Genomic DNA, 19,536 nt, shown 5'->3' on the forward strand with positions numbered 1-19,536 from the left:
AAATGACTGAGGTGGGGCTCCCCCACCCCCTCCTTCCCCACCGGGCTTTCGGGCCTGTCCCGGGGCCACTGCCACACTGATAAAATTCCGGCCTATGACTATGACTGTCAAGGGGAAATGGTTAGATTTTCTCTTGTTGGAGATGGTCATTCCCTGGCACTTGTGTGGCACCAATGTTACTTGGTCATATAGGGGTGATGTCAGGAAGCATAAACGGTAGTGGCAATCTGGAACTCTGTCCCCCAAAAAGCTGTTGAGGCTGGTGGAGTCAATTGAAAATTTCAAAACTGATAGATTTTTGTTGGGTAAGGGTATTAAGAGTTCTGGAGCCAAGACAGATAGACAAAGTTGAGGTACTGATCAGCCATGATCTAATTGAATGGAGGAACAAGCTTGAAGGTCTGAATGGCCTCCTCCTCTTCCTATGAATGGTGTTTAATTTTGGTTGTGAACTTTTTTTTTAGGATTCTTCAGTGCTTTCTTTTGTCCACATGGGTTTGGATGTCGCAACCAGGTCATTTCAGGGAATAGAATAGAATTGGATATAAACAATGTGGAGTTGTCAATTATTCTTACTGTTCCGAAAGAGAAAGCACTTTGGGTGGTAAGTTTTGAACGAATACTAACAGTTATTGTTGTCATGTTTCTGATGTTACAGCACAAACTTGCATTTATATAATGCCTTTAATGTGGCAAAATGTGCCAAAGCACTTCACAGGAAAGATTATCAAACAACCTTTTGACACCAAACCACATAAGGAAATATTAGGGAACGTGACCAAAAACTTGGCAAAAGAGGTAGGTTTTAAGGAGCGTCTTAAAGGAGGAGAGAGAGGGAGAAGTTTAGGGAGGGAATTCCAGAGCTTAGAAAGTACTTAATTGGTTCTGAAGTAACTTAGGACATCCTGAGATTGTGAAAGGCGCAATATAAATGCAAGTTTTTCTTTTGCTTCTGTTTTATAGCAGGAAACAAGGTTCTTTTAAGATGACTATTTAATTCTGCCTCGAAGCAGTGAAATATTTTAGAAACATGAAGGACTTTGTTCAAAGCTTGTTATTTATGCAAAGAGTTGTTTCGGAAGAGAATGTCTTCCACAAATCAATCTTAACATTTAAGAGCGACTGCGATAAACAATCTAAGTAGAAACCTGCAAAAGGGTTCAAGAATAAAGCAGATAAATGGAATTAAAGTAGATGACCTAAAGGTTCAGGCGCACTCATTTTCCAGTGTTGAGGAGGGTGGGAACACAGGGTACAATCTCTGCCCCTGAATGCTGATGCCTAAGGTATCCTTGAGGATGGAGTTGGGAAGAAGTGGTCCACATTGTCAGAATTTGGTGTTGGAGGGAATCACTCCTGCTCCTCCCAGCTCCATGTTCAGGTAAAAATGAAAGGGGCCTTGCTGCCAGTTCACACGAGTCAAGCACACAGAGAATGAACCCTAGGGCAATCGCTAATTGAAAACAGGTCCTCCAAAGAGCAGAGGACTCTAATTTATTCTCTCCTGTAAAGGTTCCACTGTGCGCTCCTGCTGCTAGTGTTTCAACCTTACCCATATGGCAGACGTCACACTAACAGCCAGAATTATGCATATGATTTCTGCCCGCCGTATTGGGAGTTTAGTAACACTGGTACAAACTCAGTGGGCCAATTGGCCTCCTTCTGTACTGAAATTTCTATGTAGGAATCTCTTCAGTGCTACTTTACTTAAGTCATAATTGGCTAAAATTACTTTCCTTTTTTAGGACTACATCTTAATTGTTCCTTCAGAGAGTTACGATCCTGACTTAGGAAATGAAAAACCTCTGGATAAGTCATTTGATTTCATTACTGCCTGTGGTGGAAATAGCTTTTACATCGAGTGAGTATAGTTAATTTTTCTGTGTCTTTTGTATTTTATATTCCCTTAAATCTAAGTGGAAAATAATTGGGTGGAATCACCTGCAACTAAATTGATGGTTTTTTTGGTCAAGCATAAAATAAAGAGGATGAAATTTTTCTTGGCAATAACTCTGGTGAAATAGTTAATGTGAGTAAAGAATGGAATTTTCTATACTCTAGTTAGACCTCAGCTGGGCACTACAATTTAGGAAGAACGTGAAGGCCTTGGAGAGGGTGCAGAGGAGATTTACTAGAATAGTACCAGGGATGAGGGATTTTAGCTATATAGCGAGACTAGAGAAGCTGGGATTGTTCTCTTTAGAGCAGAGAAGGTTAAAAGGAGATTTGAATTGAGGTGTTCCAAATCATGAATAGTTTTGATAAGAGTAAATGAGGAGAAACTGTTTCCATTGGCAGGAAGGTCAGTAACCAGAGGACACAGATTTAAGGTAATTGGCAAAAGAACCAGAGGTAAGATGGGAAGAAATTGTTTTTATGCAACTTCAGTTATGTGGATAGATTGGAGAAGTTGGGACTGTTTTCCTTAGAGAAGAGAAGGTTGAAAGGGGATTTGATAGAGGTGTTGAAAATCATGAGGGGTCTGGACAGAGCAGATAGGGAAAAAGTGTTCCCATTGGTGGAAGCATCAAGAACAAGAGGGCCCAGATTTAAGGTAATTGGCAAAAAAAAGCAATAGCAACTTGAGGAAAAACTTTTTCATGCAGCAAGTGGTTAGGAACTGGAATGCACTACCTGAGAATGGAGTAGAGGCAGGTTCAATCGAGGCATTCAAGAAGAAATTGGATTGTTATCTGAAAAGGAAGAATGTGCAGGGCAATGGGGAGAAGGCGGAGGAGTGACACGAAGTAAATTGCTCTATCAGAGAGCCAGCGCAGACACAATGGGCCGAATGGCCTCTGTCTGTGTTGTAATGATTCTGTGAAAAGGGTGGTGGAAGCAGATTAAATAGTAACTTTCAAAACTTAATTGGATAAATACTTAAAGGGTGGTGTAGTGGTAACGCCACTGAACTGGTAATCCAGAGGCCCAGTGTAATGCCCTGGGGACAAGGATTCAAATTCCACCCAAGGCAGCTGGTGAAATTTAAATTCACTTATTTAATTAAAAAATCTGGAATTGAAAGTTAGTCTCAGTAATGGTGCTATTGACATTGATTGCTATAAAAACCCATCTGGTTCACTAATATACTTTAGGGAAGGAAATCTGCCATCCTTACCTGGTCTGGCCTGCAGCAATGTGGTTGACTCTTAACTGCCATCTGAAATCCTGCGATATCCACATCCCATTAAAAAAAAAAGGATAAAATTACAGGGCTATGGGGAAAGAGTTGGGGACTGGGATTAGTTGGATAGCTCTTTCAAAGAGATGGCACAGGCACAATGGGCTCAATCGCCTCATTCTGTGTTGTATGGTTCTATGATTTTCTTCCTGTTGGGAAAAAGATAGAAATACTGCACTCAGGCTGAAATGAATCAATCTAGGAAGAAGTTATATTTTACAAAGGAAGGACTGCTTTGTGTGACGTGAGCCATCTGATTCTTTTGAGGTGTGGGGAGGGGAGGAGTCTTTTTAATCATCTTATGATTTCATTTGACTTGAAGATAATGGGGCTGAACTTCCTCAGCTGTTCAGACAGACTCTCACTTTGAGTGTAGTTGGAGTTCAGTACATCAACTGGAATATAGGGTGGGACCTAAATACACTGGTTTAGCAATGCAGGAAAATTATTCTGCATAGGCATGTGTAATCTTGCTGGAATTAGGGTGTGCATTCCACAGAAATGTTTTCTGAAGCACAAGAGTATTGGAAGCAAATCCCCCCCCAGAAACGGCTTTTGGAAATCTGCCAGTAAATTTCTTAATTCTTAAGGGAAAATCATGTTAAACTAACTTACTGGAGTTTTTTGAGGAGGTAACAGAGAGGGTTGATGAGGGCAATGCTGTTGATGTGATGTACATGGACTTTCAAAAGGCATTTGATACAGTGCCACATACAGACTTGTGAGCAAACTTGTAGCTCATGGAATAAAAGGGATAGTAGCAACATGGATACAAAATTGGCTGTGTGACAGGAAACTAAGAGTAGTGGTTAATGGCCTGGAGGAAGGTTTGTAGTGGAGTTCCCCAGGGATCAGTGTTGAGACTCTTGCTTTTCCTGATATATATTAATGACCTAGACCTTGGTGTACAGGGCACAATTTCAAAGCTTACAGATGATACGAAACATGGAAGCATTGTGAACTGTGAGGAGGATAATGTAGAACTTCAAAAGGACATAGACAAGTTGGTGGAATGGACAGACAGGTGGCAGATGAAGTTCAATGCAGAGAAGTGTGAGGTAATTCATTTTGGTAGGAAGAACATGGAGAGACAATATAGAATAACGGGCACAATTCTAAAGGGGGTGCAGGAGCAGAGGGACCTGGGTATATAAGTTATTACGACCAGGTGAGAAAGGTGTCCAGGGTTTTCTCTCAGCCTTCACCTGGTCTTACCATCACAGGGTTTAATTTTAAACACAACATGTTGTTAGTTTCCCCCTTGGTGAATTCTTGTTCACTGCTTTCCAATTATAAGGCGAAGAGTCCAGTCCAAACAGGTTTTCTCAGGTTTAAAGAGAAAGGTTGAAATTTATTAAAATTAAACTTAAACTCTCATTTGGTTAACGCCTACAGATACACGACACGCCCATGCTAGCATGCATACATGCTACACACATGCAGATAGAGACAGGACAGAGCAGAATAAATAAAGTGGAAAAGTGTGAAGCAATATCTGAAGGGCTTTTATTACGGTTCTTCGAGTTCACTGTAGAGTCCTTGATTGTAGGTAGATCTTGCTTTTCGTTGGGGCCCAGTATTTTTCTTAAACCTTGTTCACTGTAGGAGACTTTTCTCTCTTGGGGTTCATGTGTCTTCAGTGGATTTGGAGTTCCGTGAGAAACAGATTGGAGCAGACAGACAGGAGAGGTCTTCAGTCCAAGAGTCTCTTCAAACTGTTTGTCCAATTCAGAAAAACCCTGGTTGCCAAGCAGGTTATTCATGTGACTAGCTGGTCTGACCATGCCTTGGCTCTGTAGATTGTATCATCTTAGCAGGGCCTGGAATGCACTTAACCTGCCTTCAATGTCTTGTGCTCAAAGTCCATTGTAGGTTAAATGGATAAGGGCAATAACCTCTTTTGCCCCTATTGGTATGTAAATGTCTTCCAGCCAAGTGTCCAGCAATTTTTTAAAACAAGTCCTTTCATCACTTCATCAACAGTTTTCAAATCAATGTTCACATGACAAAATTAATATGCCTCATTCTTGGTAGGTGGGGGGTCTGCATGACAATGTGCATAAGTCATTAAAGGTGACAGGACAGGTTGAGAGAGCAGTTAGTAAAGCATACAGTATCCTGGGCATTATTAATAGAGGCATAGATTACAAGAGCAAGGAAGTTATGTTGAACTTGTATAAGACACTTGTTCAGCCTCAGCTGGACTATTGCATCCAATTCTGGGCACCGCACTTGAGGAAAGACGTGAGGGCATTGGAGAGAGTACAGAAAAGATTCACAAGAATGGTTCCAGGGATGAGGAATTTCAGTTATGAAAATAGATTGGAGAAATTAGGACTGTTTTCCTTGGAGAAGAGAAGGCTGAGAGGTGATTTGATAGAGGTATTCAAAATCATGAGGGGTCTGGACAGAGTACATAGAGCGAAACTGTTCCCATTCGTGAAAGGATCGAGAACGAGAGGGCACAGATTTAAAGTATTTGGTAAGAGAAGCAAAAGTGACATGAGGAAAAACTTTTTCCTGCAGCAAGTGGTTAAGGTCTGGAATGCACTGCCTTCCAGATGGTGGAGGCAGGTTCAATTGAAGCATTCAAAAGGGAATTAAACAGTTATATGAAAAGGAAGAATGTGCAGGGTTATGGGGAGAAGGCAGGGGAATAGAACTGAGGGAATTGCCCTTTCAGAGAGTTGGTGCGGACGCAGTGGGCCGAGTGGCCTCCTCCTGTGCTGTAACGATTCTGTGATTCTGAAATATTTTGAGGTAAAAAGCAAAATGCTACAGATACTGAAAATGTGAAACAAAAACAGAAAATTTTGGAGCCTCACAACAGGGCTTTGAGCATTTGCAGGACTATGGGAAAGAAGCAGGAAGAAATGGGACTAATTGGATAGCTCTTTCAAAGAACAGGGATAGGCAGAATAGGCCGAATGGCCGCCTCCTGTGCTAGATGATTCAATGATCCAGTACTTGTGGCACTTGCAGTATTTTTCTACTCAGGATAGCATAGCTAAGGTCAATTGGATAGATTGTACCCTGTAAATTAGCAACAGCGTGAGGAAAGCAGTCATGTAATGAAGCACCTGTGCCTCTCTATTTCACATGCTCATGGCCAATGAGAAAATAGCATCAGGAAAACCCAGGATCCTTTTGCCTTCTTGGCCAGAGATTGAGATGGAATTACCATACAAGGATGAAGAGAATTACCAAAACAAAAGAAGGAAAACTAAAATTAAAATCAAATACTCAACATTCATAATTACTATTATCTTGGTATTATGGTGAAATAAAGAAAGTCGTGAATTTATATAGCACCTTTCACAAAACAGGACATCCCAAAATGCTTTACAGACATATTTTTGAAGTGTACTTATAAAGTAGGAAATGGAGTAGCCAATTTGCACACAGCCAGCTCCAATAAATAGCAATGTGATAATGGCCAGATAATGTTTGTGATGTTGATTGAATTGTAAATATGGCCTAATACACCAAAGAAAACTTGAAATAGTACCTTTACATCCACCTGAGAGGGCAGACGAGGTCTCAGTTTAACATCTCATCCAAAAAACAACAGCTCCAGCACTACCCTGGAGTCTTAGCCTAGATTTCTGTGCTCAAGTCTCTGGGATGGGACTGTGAATGCACAACCTCTGACTCACAGGCAAGAGTGCTACCAACTTAGCTATGACTGATATTCATGTATCTAGGTAAAAATACCTAAAATAAAACATTTGCTGATAATATGAGGCTTTAACACTTTCTGTAGAGTACTGTGAACAGTTCTGGTCTCCATATTACAAAAAGGGTTTGGAGGAATCAAGGATACTGGAGAAGGTGGAAGAAGGATTTTTAAAAATTCTTTCATGGGTTGTGGGCATCACTGACAAGCAAGGATTTGTTGTCCATCCCTAATTACCCTTGACAACTGAGTGGCTTGCAGGGCCCTTTCAGAGGACAGTTAATAGCCAATCACTTCACTGTGGTTTTGGAGTCACATGTAGGTCAGACCAGGTAAGGACAATGGATTTCATTCCCTGAAGGACATTAGTGAACCAGATGGGTTTTTACAACAATCAATGATAGTTTCATGGCACTATTACTGAGACTAGCTTTTAAATAATTGTATTTAAATTCCACTAGCAGCTGTGGGATTTGAACCCATATCTCCAAGGCATTAACCTAGTTGTCTAGCTTACAAATTCAGTGACATTATCATTGCACCACTGTGTCCCAAACAAGCTTGCCTATCTAGAGGATTTGCAGGGATGATATCAAAACCAAAGGATTACAATTATCAGGAAACACTGAACAGGCTGGGGCTCTTTTCTCTAGAAAAGAGAAGGGTGACTTAATAGAGTTGTTTAAAAGCCTGAAGGAGTTTTTTTTAAAGAGATACAGCACTGAAACAGGCCCTTCGGCCCACCGAGTCTGTGCCGACCAACAACCACCCATCTATACTAAACCCACAGTAATCCCATATGCCCTACCACCTACCTACACTAGGGGCAATTTATAACAGCCAATTTACCTATCACCTGCAAGTCTTTGGCGGTGGGAGGAAACCGGAGCACCCGGAGGAAACCCACGCAGACACAGGGAGAACTTGCAAACTCCACACAGACAGTACCCAGAATTGAACCCGGGTCGCTGGAGCTGTGAGGCTGCGGTGCTAACCACTGCGCCACTGTGCCGCCCTTGTTAGGATAGATGTAAAGAAAATATTTTCACTTGTGGGGAAGTCCAAAACTAGGGTACCTAAATATAAGATAGTCACTAATAAATCCAATAAAAAATTCAGGAGAAACTTCTTTACCCACAGCGTAGCTAGAATGTAGAACTTTTAAAAAGGAATTGGATATATACTTTGCTACCACAAGGAGTGGTTGAGGCGAATAGCATAGATGCATTTAAATTGCAGCTAGATGAGTACTTGAGGGAGAAAGGAATAGAAGGTTATGCTGATGGGGTGAGATAAAGTAAGGTGGGTGGAGCATAAACATGGACATAGATCTGTGCTGTAAATTCTATGTAATTCTCTTTTTCAGTCCAGCTACATCATCCAGATTCTGTATGGACTCTGCTAAATCACTAGTGGCATTCTACAATAATGGAGCTCTACCCTGCCAATGTGATGGAGAAGGTGCCACGAGCCCTGCATGCAGTCCCTTTGGAGGCCAGTGTTCCTGCCGGCCAAATGTTATTGGACGTCGATGTGAGAGATGTGCCACTGGCTGTTATATGTTTCCCAATTGCCGACGTAAGTTGGCATTTATACAATTGCACAGTAATCTGACAGGAGAATTGTATTAGAAACTTTCATACATTTTGGCAACTTAACAAGGCATGATAAATTCTATCGATTTATAAATTTATGTTCCATTTTTGGACTGAAATTGTCATAGGCACAAGCAATATCCAGTATTGAGCATCCCTTATATTGAGGCAGTTGTAGCAAAGCCAGGAGACACAGCAGCAAAACCATACCAGTGTAAACCTATTGTCTATTGCTGTAAGCTCTGCCTCCCCTCCTCCAATGCTGTGATTATAGCATTATAGAATGACACAGCACAGAAAGGGGCCATTCTGCCCATTGTGCCTGTGTTGGCTCTTTGCAAGAGCTATCCAATTAGTCCCACACATCCTGCTCATACCTCATAGCACTGCAAAATTTTCCTTTTTAGATATTTATCCAATTCCAATTTTCACATGATCATATAACATTATGGGGCCGGATTTTCCCAATCCCGGTCAACCTCAATTCCAGTCTGAAAACCTGGAAGTGGCCATGGCAGGACATCAGTCCCAATCTTCTCTGAGGTGGCTAATGAAGAAGCCCCAATTAAGGACAGCGGCCAGGTTCCAACGTCAGGAGGTCCATTCAGCATGACCCGTATTTAGGGTTGTCGGCCTAGTTCACAATGTGGTGGCGGTGCCATGGAGGTGCCTTCAGTAGGAGGGGAAGTGGCTGCCACTGCACTAGGTACTATATTAACAGAGATAACATTCTCTATGAAGTGGCTACAGTGGCATGTCTTCTGGTTGGGGAGACTCAAGCATTGCAAATTTTAAAAAGGCCTCAATTGTTTTGCATCTCGGACCTCCTGCTGTGAAGTCACCTCTGCTGCACTGCCGGGCTCCTGACACAGTGGGGCCCAATGTGCCATCGGGAAAATTTCAATCCATTACTAGAATAGGGGCTGATTGCCCTAGTAAGTTTCATAATTGACTACCTGCCACGGCTGGGCAGGTAGCCATCGCCACTTGGAGCGCACGGAGGCAAAAACATGTTGTGAAGCCCAGCCAACGTGATTCCATCAAAATTTCCACACTGGCTCCCCACCTCCAAAATTGCCTCTGCAGGGCTGGGAAAATTCAGCCCCATCTTTGGCACAGTAGCAGGCTGAATGCACAGCCAGTAGTCAATATTTTGAAGGGTCTGGTCAGCTTTTGGTAACAATAACCAGAGAAGACCAGATCCCTTTCTCTCCGAACCAATCTACCCAAGACCTAATGCTAATAGAAAAGTACTCGGCCTCTCCACACCATATAGATAGCAATGATGGGCAAGCATGAACTGGTTGGGCTGAATGGCCTGTATTCAACATACAGAACGTACAGAACTTATACGTAGTAATGACATATGTAATTAATTTTTAGATTTTTGTTAAAGAATATGTGTTACCAAATCACATCTGTGCTATTTGGTATAATTTTGATTTGATGTATTACCTTTTTTTGCGTCAATTCAACATCTTACTTGCTAAACTAAAAAAGATTTAGTTTGGGGTAAAAAAAGAAGCAAACCTCTTGCATTTTTGTTTCATCTTCAGCTTGCAACTGTGGCAGGCGCCTGTGTGATGAGGTCACAGGTCGATGCATCTGTCCACCTCAAACTGTTAAGCCTTCGTGTGAGGCATGTGAAAAACAGACCTTCAGTTACCATCCTTTGGTAGGCTGTGAAAAGTGCAACTGCTCACGAGAAGGAATCGTTAAACCTGCAAACCCAGACTGCAACCGACAAACTGGGCAGTGTCGGTAAGTAGGGCTTCACTGAACGATGCTCTTACTTTAGGTGAGTGCTTGAAACGTCATTGCATACAAGGCTATGGGTCAAGTGCTGGAAAATGGGATTAGAATAGATAGGTGCTTGATGGCCAGCATGGACACGATGGGCAGAAGGGCCTGTTTCTGTGCTGAAAAACTCTATGACTCTACTTCTCATTGTCTTCTCTGAAATAGCTAGCAACAAACAACAACAACTTGCATTTATGCAGCCTCTTTAATGTAGTAAAATGTCCCACAGCCTTTCACAACTAAATTTGACACCAAGTCCTGTAAGGAATATATAATAAAAACAGAAAGTGCTGGAAATACTCAGCAGGTCAGGCAGCATCTATGGAGAGAGAAGCAGAGTTAACGTTTCAGAATTTCTGATGAAAGGTCACTGACCTGAAATGGTACATCTGTACAGTACAGAGAAGGTTTACTAGACTAATACCTGGAATGGGCAGGCTGTCTTACGAGGATAGATTGGACAGGCTAGGCTTGTATCTGCTGGAATTTAGAAGAGTAAGAGGTGACCTGATTGAAACATATAAGATCCTGAGGGGTCTTGACAGGGTGAATGTGGAAAGGATGTTTCCCCTGTGAGAGAATCTAAAACTAGGGGTCACTGTTTAAAAATAAGGGGTCACCCATTTAAAACAGAGATGAGGAGAAATTTTTTCTCTGAGGGTCGTGAGTCCTTGGAATTCTCTTCCTTAAAAGACGGTGGAAGCAGAGTTTTTGAGTATTTTTAAGGCAGAGGTAGATAGATTCTTGATAAGCAAGGGGGTGGAAGGTTATTGGGGGTAGGTGGAAATGTGGAGTAATCAGTTCAGCCATCAACTTACTGAATGGCGGAGCAGGCTCGAGGAGCCGAGTGGCCTACTCCTGCTCCTAATTCATATGTTTGTATGAATCCTTTAATAGTTCCATTTCCTGATATTCCTTCATCAGTGAATGGGATAATCAATAGCTTATTCCTGAAATTATGCTTGAAGTATTTTGAAGCTATTTTTAATATTATGATTTGCTTGATTAGTTTACAACATTGCCTTTCTTATATCCGTTAGATCTTCAAACTATTATAGTCATTTAATAGGTGTCAGCTGTGGCTCAGTAGGTAACACTCTCAGAGTAGTCAGAAGGTTGTGAGCTCAAGTCCCACTCTAGAGACTTGAGTATAGTCCAGGATCATACCCTCAGTGCAGTACTGAGGGAGTGCTGCACTGTTGAAGACAGTGTCTTTAGGATGAGTAGTTAAACCGAGACATAAAACATAAGAAGTAGGAGTATAGCACTTCAACCCTGCTCTGCCGTTCAGTTAGATCATGGTTGATCTTCTACCTGAGCTACAATTCCCAGCCCCATCCCCATATCCCTTGATCCCCTTAGAGTCCAAAAATCTATCAATCTCAGCTTTGAATATAGTCAATGACTGAGCATCCATAGCCCTCTGGGATAGAGAATTCTTTAGATTCATAGCCATTTGAGTGAAGAAATTCCTCCTCATCTCCGTTCTAAATGGCCAATCCCTTATCCTGAGACAATGATCCCTAGTTCTAGACGCTCCAGCCAGGAGAAACCATCTTCTCAGCATCTACCCTGCTAAGCCCCTTCAGAATCTTATATGTTTTAATGAGATCACCTTTGATTCTTCTGAAGTCCGGACAGTATAGGCCCATTCTGCTTTCTCAGATCTCATGGCACTATTTTGAAGAAGGGCAGGAGTTCTCCACAGTGTCCTGACCCATATTTTCCGCCCAACTAGCACCACTAAAGCCATTATAATGGTGACAATATTTGAAAAGTACTCCAGTATTTGTGAAGCACTTTGTGATGTCCTGAGATTGTGAAAGTTGCTATATAACTGTAGTCTTTCTTTATATGCATCATAAAACCCTGATTTGCATGCAGTAATGAGACCTAGGCTCAACTATCACCAGTAACCTGTCTCTAGATGCAGAAATCAACAAGCACATGGGTAAGGCTTCCACTGCTATGTTCAGACTGGCCAAGAGAGTGTGGGAAAATGGCGCACTGACACGGAACACAAAAGTCCGAGTGTATCAGGCCTGTGTCCTCAGTACCTTGCTCTACGGCAGCGAGGCCTGGACAACGTATGCCAGCCAAGAGCGACGTCTCAATTCATTCCATCTTCGCTGCCTTCGGAGAATACTTGGCATCAGGTGGCAGGACTATATCTCCAACACAGAAGTCCTTGAAGCGGCCAACATCCCCAGCTTATACACACTACTGAGTCAGCGGCGCTTGAGATGGCTTGGCCATGTGAGCCGCATGGAAGATGGCAGGATCCCCAAAGACACATTGTACAGCGAGCTCGCCACTGGTATCAGACCCACCGGCCGTCCATGTCTCCGTTATAAAGACGTCTGCAAACGCGACATGAAATCGTGTGACATTGATCACAAGTCGTGGGAGTCAGTTGCCAGCATTCGCCAGAGCTGGCGGGCAGCCATAAAGACAGGGCTAAATTGTGGCGAGTCGAAGAGACTTAGTAGTTGGCAGGAAAAAAGACAGAGGCGCAAGGGGAGAGCCAACTGTGCAACAGCCCCAACAAACAAATTTCTCTGCAGCACCTGTGGAAGAGCCTGTCACTCCAGAATTGGCCTTTATAGCCACTCCAGGCGCTGCTTCACAAACCACTGACCACCTCCAGGCGCGTATCCATTGTCTCTCGAGATAAGGAGGCCCAAAAGAATGAGACCTTGGGGAAAATAACAGAGTTAAAATCAGCCATTTGGATTCTTAACTTTAAAAGTTACAATATTTATTTAAAGACTAATATATTCAAAATATTGATTTTAAAAAAAACAAGAGTCAAAATATTTTAGGCAGAAATGTACTTCATAGACTTGCTGTGAGCAGTTTAATTTCATGTACTTTTTTCGTTTAGATGCAAATCAAAAGTAACGGGCCGTCAGTGTGACCGGTGTTCCGTTGGCTACTCCCGTTACCCAGACTGTGTTCCCTGTAACTGTAACCGGAAAGCAACACAGCCGAATGTGTGTGATCCCGTTACTGGACAATGTCTTTGCAAGGTCAGTATTAAGGTGTTTTAACAATTTTCTAAGGGAACAGTTGTCATTAAATTGCAAACAAAGAGAAATTATTATATGCCATAATTTTCTCATATTCATAGAATCATGCAACACAGGAAGAGGCCACTCAGTCGTTGTTCTGTGCTGTCTCTTTGAAAGAGCTATCCAATTAATCCCACTTCCCCACTCTTTCCCCATCGCCCTTCCAATTTTTTTCTTTTCAAGTATTTATCCGATTCCCTTTTGAAAGTTAATATTGACTCTGATTCTGTGATTCCTTCAGGCAGTGTATTCACTTTTGCCAATTATCTTAAATCTGTTCCCTCTGGTTACTGACCCCCCTTCCAGTGGAAACAGTTTCTCCTTATTTACTCTATCAACCTCACCTTTCACCCCTATAATTTTGAACACCTCTATTAAATCTCCTCTTAACTTTCTCTCCTCTAAGTAGAACAATCCTAGCTTCTCCAATCTCTCCACATAACTGAAGTTCTTCATCCCTGGTACCATTCTTGTCAATCTCCTCTGCACCCTCTGCAAGAGCAGGCTGTAGATCAATATAGAACCATGTCATAAATGTCATCTTTGTTTCGAATAACTGCTCCTCAAATTGATCAGACTTTTATGGCATTTTACAGTAATAGGTCATGTCTGCCATTCATCAACAGCAGAGTTTCAGATCTTAACCTGGCTGACCATTGGGAGAGATGCCAAGCAGGGGCAAGGGAAAGAGGCAACATTACAATGTCAGTCTCGAATCATAGAACGATACAGCACAGAAGGAGGTCATTCGGCCCATCAATCCTGTGTCAGCTCTTTGAAGGAGCTGTCCAACTAGTCTCAACTGTTCATGATTTTGAACACCTCTATTAAATTCCAGTTTCTCCAGTCTCTCCATGTCACTGAAGTCCCTTGTCCCTGGACCCATTCTAGTCAATCTCCTCTGCACCCTCTCCAAGACCTGTAATTCTTTCTAAAGCGTAGTGCCTGGAATTGAACATAACACTGCAGCTGAGACTTAACTAGTGCTTTATAATTAGGAATTGCATAGGAACATTTTAAGCATTTCAAGAATAATATCTACACACTTCAATTTCAAGGCATGAAGGTAGTGTACAGAAGGAAATGTTAAAGACAATCTTGAAAGTATGCAAACCTATATTATGATATTGGAATGTTCTTTGAAAACCTGACCAAGCAGAAATATTTCAGAATAACTTGCATTTATATAGCTCCTTCAATTTTAAAAAAAAGTTCCAAAGCATTTAGGAACACAGGAACAGGAGGAGGCCAGTTAGCCCCTCAAGTCTATTCTGCCATTTAATTAGATCATGGGTGATCTGTATCATAACTCTGTCTACCCACCATGTTTCTGTAACCCTTAATAACCTTATCCAACAAAAATCTACCAACCTCCGTTTTGAAATTTTTGATTGACCCCCCTCCCCCACCACCCCCAAGCCTCAACAGTTTTTTAGGGGAGAGAGTTCCAGATTTTCATTACCCTTTGTGTGAAGAAGTGCTTCCTGACATCCTGAACGGCCTAACTCTAATAGTACTGAAGACTTGAGCTCCAGAACTAGCCACACTCCTAGCCAAGCTGTTCCAGTACAGCTACGACATTGACATCTACCCGGCAATGTGGAAAATTGCCCAGGTATGTCCTGTGCACAAAAAGCAGGACAAATCCAACCAGGCCAATTACCGCCCTGTCAGTCTACTCTACATCATCAGCAAAGTGATGGAAGGGTTCGTTGACAGTGCCATCAAGCGGCAATTGCTCAGCAATAACCTACTCACTGACACTCAGTTTGGATTCCGCCAGGGCCACTGAGCTCATGACCTCATTATAGCCTTGGTCAAAACAGGGACAAAAGAGCTGAACTCCAGAGGTGAGATGAGAGTGACTGCCCTTGACATCAGGGCAGCAAGGAGCCCTAGCAAAACTGGAGTCAATGGGAATCAAGGGGAAAACTCTCCACTAGTTGGAGTCATATCTAGCACAAAGGAAGATGGTTGTGCTTGTTGGAGGTCAATCGTCTCAGTCCCAGGACATCATGCAGGAGTTCCTCAGAGTAGTGTCCTAGGCCTGACCATCTTCAGCTGCTTCATCAATGACCTTCCCTCCATTATAAAGTCAGAAGTGGGGATGTTCGCTGATGATTCGTGACCCCTCAGATACCGAAGCAGTCCATGTCCATATCCATATGCAGCAAGACCTGGACAATATCCAGGCTTGGGCTGATAAGTGGCAAGTAACATTTATGACACTCAAATGCCAGGAAATGACCAGAGCAAAGTGTGCAGATGACTGTGAAACTTTGCAGAGGAACATAGATACATTGAGTGAGTGGGCAAAGGTCTGGCAGATGGAATACAATGTTAATAAATGTGAAGTCATTCATTTCGGTAGGAGTAACAGTAAAAAGGATTATTACTTGAATGGTAAAAAGTTGCAGCATGCTGCTATGCAGAGGGACCTGGGTGTCCTTGTGCATGAATCGCAGAAGGTTGGTCTGCAGGTACAGCAAGTAATTAGGAAGGCAAATGGAATTTTGTCCTTCATTGCTAAAGGGATTGAGTTTAAAAGCAGAGAGGTTATGTTGCAGCTGTATAAGGTACTGGTGAGGCCGCACCTGGAGTACTGTGTGCAGTTTTGGTCTCCTTATTTGAGAAAGGATGTACTGGCACTGGAGAGGGTGCAGAGGAGGTTCACTAGGTTGATTCCGGAGTTGAGGGGGTTGGCTTATGAGGAGAGACTGAAGAGGGGAGGGCATAGCCTCAAGATTAGAGGGAGCAGATTTAGGACTGAATTAAGAAGGAACTTCTTCACCCAGAGGGTTGTTAATCTATGGAATTCCTTGCCCAGTGAAGTAGTTGACGCTTCTTCAGTAAACGTTTTTTTAAAGCTAAGGTAGATATCTTTTTGAACAATAAAGGAATTGAGGGATATGGTGAGAGCGCGGGTAAGTGGATCTGAGTCCACGAAAAGATCAGCCATGATCTTATTGAATGGCGGAGCAGGCTCGAGGGGCCGGACGGCCTACTCCTGCTCCTAGTTCTTATGATCTTATGATCTCCAACAAGAGAAAATCTAACCATCTCCCCTTGACATTCAACGGCATTACGATTGCTGAACCCCCCACTATCAACATCCTGGGGGTTACCATTGACCAGAAACTGAACTGGAGTAGCCATATAAATACCATGGTGACAAGAGCAGGTCAGAGGCTAGGAATACTGTGGCGAGTAACTCACCTGACTCCCCAAAGCCTATCCACCATCTACAAGGCACAAGTCAGGAGAACCTTCCAAATCCACGACCTCTACCACCTAGAAGGACAAGGGCAGCAGATACATGGGAATACCACCACCTGCAAGTTACCCTCCAAGCCACACAATATCCTGACTTGGAACTATATCGCCGTTCCTTCACTGTTGCTGGGTCAAAATCCTGGAACTCTCTCCTTAACAGCACCGTGGATGTATCTACACCCCAAGGACTGCAGTGGTTTAAGAAGGCAGCTCACCAGCATCTTCTCAAGGGATGGGCAATAAATGCTGGCCTAGCTAGCATGCCCACATTCCATGAACAAATTAAAAAAAAAATTTAAGACCTTGTCCCTTTGTTCTGGACTTCCCCTACCAGAGGAAATAGTTTCTCTCTATCTACTCTGTCAACCCCTTCAATCTTAACACCTCAATTAGATCTCCCCTTAATCTATATAGAAGGGAATACAAGCCAAGCTGTCCTGATAATTTAACCCTTTTAGCCCCAGTATCATTCTGGTGAATCTGTGTGGCACCACCTCCAAGGCCAATCTATCCTTCCTGAGGTGCAGTGCTCAGAACTGAGCACAGATGCAGTCTAACCAGAGCTTTATATAGCTATGGCAAAACCTACGTCAGTTTGTATGCCAGCCCCCTTGAGATAAAGGCCAACATTCCATTACATAGGGCTGAATTTCGTTAGTGCGCTGCACTTTGCGGTGCATGCTTTGTACTCGGCGGCCTTCTCACGCGGAAGCTCTGCCGCTGAGCCCTGTGATATTTCACGGGGGGGCTCATTTAAATGGAGGGAGCTGATCAGCCACCCCGGAAGACGTAGAAGGGTCGGCTGCTGCATCCTCAGCAACGGCGTACGGCGCCGGCACCATTTTTAAAGGGCTTCAAGCCTTTCAGGTAAATTTAGATTTTCAAAGTGTTGTCACAACACCCATAGAAACATAGAAAAATAGGAGCAGGAGTAGACCATTTGGCCCTTCGAGCCTGCACCGCCATTCAATACGATCATGGCTGATAATCCAAATTCAGGACCCTGTTCCCACTTTCTCCCCGTATCCCATGATCCCTTTAGCCCTCAGAACTCTTTCTTGAATATATTTAATGATTTGGCCTCAACTGCTTTCTGTGGTAGAGAATTCCACAGGTTCACCACTCTCTGGGTGAAGAAATCCCTCCTCATCTCAGTCCTAAATGGCTTACCTCTTATTCATGTCATGCAAATAAAACATTAAAAGATGTGGGCCCTTTCCCAACCTCCACAATGGTATTTTTACTGTCCGATCTGATGGAAATATATTTTAGTCCCAGCATGAACGTTCCTCCGCAACCTCACCACATTTTCCCTTCAACCCCCTCCCACCATCCCCACAGCTAATGAATATTGTTTTTCCTGCTCACCTCCCCCCTGTCCTGATCATTTCAATCCTCCGCCCTTCTCCATCAGTGTCTCGCCTTTGGAACTCCGTAAGAATGAAAATTGTCTTACCTGCTCCTGGCGCCCGTCCCACAATAATTTTACGGCCGCTGGGTGCAGGTAAGGCAATTTTCATTCTGTTTTAATGAATTTGCAAATGAAAATGAAGGCCCCACCACCTAGTGGCAAGGGGGGCTGCACCAAGGCCTCGCCACCGCCGATAATATGTGGCGGGACCTTCTCAGCATCGTGGGTAATGGCAGGCCGCTTCCGCAAGCATTTTACGGGCCTCCCTGTCACAATCCACGACGTCGAGGGGCTGGTAAAATCCAGCCCATAGTATTGCATAGTCATGACAGCACAGAAACTGGCCATTCAGCCCAACTGGTCTAGGACGGTCTTCATGCTCCACGTGAGCCTCCTCCCCACCCTTTTTCATCTAACCCTACCACCATATCCTTCTATTTCCTACTCCCTCATGTGTTTTCTAGTTTCCCTCTAAAATACATCTATACTATTCACCTAAACCAACCATGTGGCGAGTTAATAGTGTAATATTTTTCGAAAATTTTAAAAGACTGATATCATACACTTAGTACATACTTGGTAAATGAAATAGTTGTCTGGAAATACTATTAAATTTAACAAAGTGACTACATTTTTCTTTTCAGTGCTGCTTAAATAACTGAGTGTCTTGCTATTGAAATTCTAATGGGTGATAAGTGAAATAAATTGTTTCTTACAAAAACCTTGGGAAACTTGTGGCATTACAAAACTGTTCTGTTTCACCTTGACACAGATGAACAGTTAACTACGGCAGTTATTCTTTTCTAGGTCCATATAATCACATTAGCCTGTTTTATTTATTTTTTGTACCTGGGCACTAGTTTTCAGTGATTTCTGTATTTGGGCTCCTTTGCAGAGTTGCAATCAAATGATGACAGTGAACCTGAGAGAAGATGTTAGGAGATATGACCAACGTTTGGTTAAAGAGGTAGATTTTAAGGAGGGAGAGAGCTCCAGGGCATGGAGCTTCGGCCACTGAAGGTAGAGAGGTGGGGGAGTTTCACCAGAGACCTGAGTCTGGGAGATGGCTCGGCTAGAAGGAAGCTACAGCGATAGGAAAGGGCTAGGCCATGAAGAAATTTAAACATGTGCGTGAGAATTTTAAACTTGGGATACTGGGAGACCAGGAGCTATTGAGGCTGGGGGGGATGGGGTCAATACAAAATTTCAAAATTGAGATTGATTGATTTTTGTTGGGTAAAGATATTAAGGAATTATGGAACCAATCCAGCTGGATGGAGTTAAGATACAGATGAGGAATTATCTTATCGAATGGTAGAACAGTCTTGAGGGGCTGAATGGCCTCCTCCTGTTCCTATGAACTAATGCCGGATGGGTTGATAGGTAAGTGGGATTGAAAGAGCAGGAGTTTGGTCTCGTGGCCAAGATAAGCTCGGAGTGGGTGTGTGGGATGGGGAGATAGGAGAGAAGTTAGGCAAAAGAGGCAGGTTCAGGGCTGGCGGAGGTGTTTGGCTTGCTGGGTGAGGGAT

At 43.0% G+C, this 19,536-nt stretch overlaps 1 protein-coding gene across 3 annotated transcripts in view; it reads left to right on the forward strand.

Annotated features, from left to right (window-relative positions):
- Positions 1-19,536, forward strand: part of lama3 (laminin, alpha 3) — a 456,248-nt gene that overhangs the window by 303,303 nt on the left and 133,409 nt on the right. For all 3 annotated transcript variants that reach the window (XM_068031084.1, XM_068031086.1, XM_068031085.1), the window contains exons 32-36: positions 465-604; positions 1,746-1,861; positions 8,224-8,435; positions 10,009-10,213; positions 13,137-13,281. In XM_068031084.1, the coding sequence (XP_067887185.1) occupies positions 465-604; positions 1,746-1,861; positions 8,224-8,435; positions 10,009-10,213; positions 13,137-13,281 (818 nt within the window). The remainder of the gene's footprint in view (positions 1-464; positions 605-1,745; positions 1,862-8,223; positions 8,436-10,008; positions 10,214-13,136; positions 13,282-19,536) is intronic.

Source organism: Heterodontus francisci, chromosome 5 (assembly GCF_036365525.1).
Source record: "Heterodontus francisci isolate sHetFra1 chromosome 5, sHetFra1.hap1, whole genome shotgun sequence".
NCBI lineage: Eukaryota > Metazoa > Chordata > Chondrichthyes > Heterodontiformes > Heterodontidae > Heterodontus > Heterodontus francisci.